At 53.5% G+C, this 5,720-nt stretch overlaps 1 protein-coding gene across 1 annotated transcript; it reads right to left on the bottom strand.

The window, feature by feature from the left end:
• Positions 1-1,721: 1,721 nt before the first annotated feature.
• clec14a (C-type lectin domain containing 14A) lies at positions 1,722-4,891 on the bottom strand. The gene is made up of 2 exons (XM_053844533.1): positions 4,577-4,891; positions 1,722-3,138 (listed from the first exon to the last, which is right to left on the bottom strand). The coding sequence occupies exon 2, from the start codon at positions 3,134-3,136 to the stop codon at positions 1,925-1,927; it is 1,212 nt and encodes a 403-aa protein (XP_053700508.1). The 5' UTR covers positions 3,137-3,138; positions 4,577-4,891; the 3' UTR covers positions 1,722-1,924.
• Between the last annotated feature and the right edge of the window lie 829 nt (positions 4,892-5,720).

Here is a 5,720-nt window from a genome sequence, read left to right as displayed (position 1 = left end):
GACCCGACGCCGCAGCCCGGAACCACCGCTGCCGGTACCGAGGCGGTCGCGTGCGTGACGTCTGAGAGAAACCCGTCCGGCGGAGGAGCCACGCGGAGCGGAGTGAGCGGGAGGAGCCGCGCGCCTGATGAGGAGGTGATGATGGTGATGATGATGATGATGATGATGATGATGAGACACACTCCTCCTCCTCCTCCTCAAACACTCCTCCTGCTTGATCCGTCACCACATCCTCGCCTCCTCCACTCTCTGATCCAGTCCGGCTCTGAGCCACTCTGCTCCTGGTGTTCTCAAGCGCTGGGCCGAGGCCCGCGCGCGGGTCCCACCTGTCCTCTGGAGGGCCGCGAGATGTTATGGACTTTGACTCGTTAGTTTCCGCATCTCACAAACACATTCAAACGAAAAAGCAGGGAAAGCGAAAGAAAGAAAAGAACAGAGTCAAGACACACAGATGATCGATGTATAAATTAAAAGCACGTCAGGAAAATTCATATTCACCTACAAAAATACACACAACTGAAAGGAAGTCACCGCCACATGGACGTTCTGAGGCTTCGTACAGACTGGCCTTGAATGCAGCACAGGATGCGCTGTTCGCGATTGGAGTTTTACTGTTTTTTTTCACAATCAAATGTCAAATAAGGGATTCGGCGGCACTTTTTACCACACGTCAAACATTTATTGCATAAGATGACGTTTTTGATCGAATGTCCAACAACGAGAAACGTGTCGTCCCCAGACCAGGAAGTGACCAGGAAGTGGCCTCGGCCGGTGAGAAGCCTCAGTCATTGACGCACGGTTATTCGTTATAAATGAAAACATGTATCTCCCATGGCAGGTGCTTGTGCATGAAGATGTCCCAACAACGAGGAAGGCGCTGTGGAACAACCTGCAGCAACCAACAAAACATAACAATAATAATAATAATAACAATAATAATGCTAATAATAATAATAATAATAACAATAATAATAATAATAATAATAATAATAATAATAATAATAATAATAATAATAATAATGTGTACATGTGGTCGACATTTCACTGGCGTCTGTGCGTGCTGGCCTCCAGCTCACCCAGGAAGTGATGACGTCACTGTGATTTACGGCTCCTCTTGGTGCAGGTGGTGAGTCACGACTGTAAATCCTCCCTCTGTCACATTAAAAGCTCCGGCCGCCTCCGTGACGGACTCACCTGGCAGACAGCGCGCCGCTCAGGTGCCACTCGACCCCGGCTCACCTTCCAGACGGGGGTTCATTCCAGGGCCGCTCGGTTCCAACCCTGCTGTGACGTCAGCCGCTTCCTGCGGACTGACTCCAGCGTGTCTCCTCTGCCTGTAAACACCTGGCGCGGCAGCAGGGAGCGGATGTTGAACACGCGCCAGAGAAATGTGTTGGCTGCGCGCTCCGCTCCATGAAACAGAAAACAATAGCAACGCGGAGAGAGGACAAGTTGAGTGACCTTGTCACTGTTGGACCTTCATGTCGAAACATTATGTCGCATTTTCATTGGGTTTTTCGTTTCGTTTCCAACAGTTTGTTTCTGTTTATTCCTCTGAATAACACAGTACCTCCAAACAAGGATTTTTAGATTTGTATTGTTTAATCTTCACATGAATCTGATCAGTTATCTTCCGTGAATGATCGACTATGATGACGGAAACAGCGGTCCAAAACAACGCCCCCCACCCCCCCACCCCACTCCACCCGCTCCTCCAAACATTTCCAAAAAGATTTGTCAAAAGTGAAGACTGACGAGAAATGATTCATTTTTTATTCAACCAACCAGTCGGCCTTATAAATAATTTTGAAATACAGAAAAACTACAGATTGATGCTTCTCCAATATGAATCCTAAAAATGACCGATTGTTGTTTTTCTACTCTCCACCCGGAGAGGCCACGCCCCCTTCCTTGTGACGTGGCCTCACGCTGCCGTCTCATTGGCTGTTTCAAAAGTGCCCTTCTCCGTGGCCCGCCTCCTGGCACGCCGCTTCAGGCAACACCTGACCGTCACCACGACGACCAGCAGCACCACCAGAAGCAGCGCCGCCAGCAGCGCGGGGAGCAGGATCCGGGTGATCCAGCTCTGCTCGCCGGCGGACGAGCACTTCAGCCAGGCCTCCTGGTGAGCGTGGCCGTCCTGGTCCAGACACACACAGGTCCCGTTCAGGTCCCGGCAGGAGTGGCGGCACTTCCCCTGGAAGGCCGGCGAGCAGCGCTGGCAGACGGTGGCGCCGTCCACAGTGGAGTTGTCCAGCAGGCGCCAGGCGGCCGGGCGACCCGAGCACACCAGCAGCAGGGTGACGCCGGACCAGCACTCCAGCAGCACCCTGTTGACGTCCTGCGGGTCCAGGCTCAGGGAGCGCGTGCGCCTCACCTCCGGGGTGGAGCAGGCGCGGGAGCCTGGCGCCGCCCTCGGGCCGGAGGGCTCCAGCTGGAGCTCCGGCTCGCTCAGGGTGAGAGCCGTCGATGCTTCTGGTTCCTCCGGGCTGGTGAGCCGGGGCCCGGGTGACGCTGCAGGTGGCTCCGGGCTGCTCCCAGGCTGGACTCTCCCGACACGGGTGGGTTCTGCTCCCGGTGCCGCCGTCATCTGCTCGCCGTGCGTCTTCCCGCCAGGCGTCTGCTCACCTGGCGTCGGCACGCCGGGCGTCTGCTCGCCCAGCTCCAGCTGCTGAGTGCCCTCCAGCTTGCAGATGTACTGGTGGCGGCTCCTGCAGGAGGCGGGCACCAGCCCCCAGCGGCTCCCGTCCAGCGCCAGCGCGGCGCACTGTCGCGTGCAGGTGTCCTTGGGTTCCTCCAGCCAGCGGCTCACCTGCGTCTCCTCGCTGCCGTCGGCGACCCACTTGAAGCCTCGCAGAGGCAGTGCCCGGATCACGCACTCCAACTTGACCTTCTCCAGCCCGACCCAGAACACCGTCCTGTGACCCGGCCCGGCTGCGGGCAGCAGCTGCAGGACCTGCTGCGCCTCCCGCTCGCTGCGCAGCGTGGTGAGGGAGCCGTTGGAGCAGGCGGCGTTGGCCTGGTGGAAGGGCAACTCCGCGGGCTGCAGGTGGTACCGAGGCGCCGGTTCTGGAGCGGACCAGGCTCGGCGGAGGAGGAGGCTGGTCCAGCAGAAGCAGAGCCACAGGTCCATCATGGCTGATGATAAAAACAGAAATGGACCTTTACTAGCATGAAGCGACTCCCTCTGGAGGACGGGCACTGCCGACCCGACCCATGACCCAGAAAGCCTCAGTTGTTGCCGTGCATTATGAGACTTGCAGTGCTTGTGAATGGCAGGCCTTTGGTGACATTATCACATGGGCCATAAAGTATTTGATCTGGGACCTAATGTGGCCCACCAGCCGTGGCTTTCACCCCCCTCACGTTCTCACACAGGAGATGACTCACTGTTGGCAGTTCAACGGGCCACATTCTAAACTGTGACTGCTGTCCTCACAAAACTGGCAAAAGGAAGGCGGAAAAAAGTCTTGAGTCACGAAGACGAAATCAACCACAAAAGATTCAGGACATTAAGAGCGTAAATCTGGCGTGAAGCCTATACAAAATAATTGTACCTGCATTTTATTTGAATGGAAACAAAACTATGGACCAAACATCAGAGATGAAAAGGCAATTTATTTCAAAATATATTTGGAATTTTCTTTGACGAATTTTGAGGAAAATACTAAAATAACAGTCGAAAAGGAGAAGCAAAAATGTAGTCATGAATGTGTTGGGTTTACCGTTGAACCAGTTCTGGCTAAAGAAGAAACGTGACAGAAAATGACGACTTGACAGTGGTATAGTTTTAGTCTGACCTCATGACGGCCGCAAAACCCCAGTCAAACGGCCACATCTGGCCCCCGGGCCGCACTTTGCCCAAGCCTGCTGTGATGCGTTTCTTCAAATCAAAATGTACTTCAGGTGCCAAAATGTTCCTTAAATTTCAGGATTTTTTAAAAATCTCTCATACAGTGACGACTTAAATCTCATGTTATTCATCATCATTCATCAGTTCTTATCCAACTCACCCTGATGTTTGACTCCTCTATGACTCGCAACAGTTTTTGAACATATATTCCACCGGTGAAAGTGTCTCCTCCCATGGGAGCTGTAGGGAGGAGTTCCACACTGGCAGGGCACAAACTGGCGCTGGGATCTCTGACTCTGAGGGTTTTTTGCCCCAGATTGTGCCGTGGAGACCTGAATCCATGTCAGTATAACATCGGCCTGAATGTGTTCCCTGATGTGGCGAGCCAAGTATTTCAGTAAGACGAAGACAGGAAACTGAAAGTGGAAGCCTTCTGAGCAGCAAAACTAGATGAAAGTGAGACCTCTGCTCTCTGATAGAGGAGCTTGGTTGTTGCGTCTCCACCACCTGAGGAGACACGGCTGACGCCTCTTGATTCCACTGAGATGTGGACGACACGATTCACCCAGTCACTCGGTCCGTCCTTCCCTCAGCCAGCCAAGCGGCGATGGAGAGCCAGAGCCAAGGCTCCGGTCCTCACGCGGCAGGTGAGAAGCATCCACCCAGTGCAAGCAGAGGCTCCTGGGTCACACTCAGATGATCCAGACTCAAAGCCTCTCTTACCTTCAGATGCTCGGCTCCTTCACAGCTGTGTCTCCGTCGTCTTCCCACTCGTCCACTGGAAGTGTGTGGTCCACAGTAGCGAGCCCCTCGCCCCCACCCCATCCCTCAGGCAGGAAGTGTGCTGGGCCTTGATATGGCGAGCTGCTCTCCACTTCAGAAGAGGTGAAGTGACCACTTCCACTCGCTGGAGGAGAACGGCTGACGTCCAAATCTCCACAGTGGAGAGGCTGACAGACACACACAAACCAGCACAGGCCGCCCCGGGACAGTCGGTCGCTCCGGTGGGTGTCATGTCAGATAAGGTTGGTGGGTGAAACACACACAGACTGACTGACTGAAGTTGTACAAACAGAGGAAGATGACAGATGATGGTTGCCACGGTGACTCAGATGACTCCCGCTTCCTGAAGGAAATGAGTAAAGAATGACAGGAAGTGAAGGTCCTGAGGACCGAGCTGCAGTCAGAGGTTTCAGGTTGCCACAGCAACATTTCACTCAGTTTACTTTGTTTTCAAGGAGAAGTTCAAGGAACACATTACGAGGCTCATCTGGGAACTCTGGTTTCCTCCCACAAGACCCGTGTGTGCAGTACTGTAAGGTAGTGTAAAGTACTGTAAGGCAGTGTTTCTCCAGCCGCGGCAGCCGTGGTTCACAGCACCACAGGAGCCGGGGCCACGGGTGCTTCAAGTCCTGTAGAAACTCCCTGTTCACTGGTGAAACACTGCAGCTCCTGACACTGGCTTGTTCTGTTGCCAGGCTGTTTGTTTCCCGTGTGTCCAGAAAGAGGCGGCAAAATAGGTCATGCTTCATTGATGTGTGGACTGACTTGAAATCACTGTTTGGATGGGATCACTTCTCTTTTGCATGATGTGACTGTAGTTTCCAGACAAATCCTTGGCTTCTCTGCCTGAACTTGCTTCATAACAACAATGATTCTTTCTCTCTTCACATGTATTTTGTGGTGCGTTTAGTTGTTCAGAGTCACCTTTTAAAGCCCAGAGCAGACGTTGACAGTCCATGAGCATCAATACAGTTTGGAAGTCAGACAGGTCAGGTTAGCCGTTAGCTCTGTTAGCTCTGCGCTGCAGACAGTCTTTGGCCTGGTGGCGGCTCCCTCCCTCCCTCCCTCCCTCCATGGTTCTGTG

This window comes from Synchiropus splendidus, chromosome 16, assembly GCF_027744825.2.
Source record: "Synchiropus splendidus isolate RoL2022-P1 chromosome 16, RoL_Sspl_1.0, whole genome shotgun sequence".
Lineage (NCBI taxonomy): Eukaryota > Metazoa > Chordata > Actinopteri > Syngnathiformes > Callionymidae > Synchiropus > Synchiropus splendidus.
The sequence above is the reverse complement of the archived record's forward strand: the minus strand, read 5'-3'. Positions and strand labels throughout refer to the sequence as shown.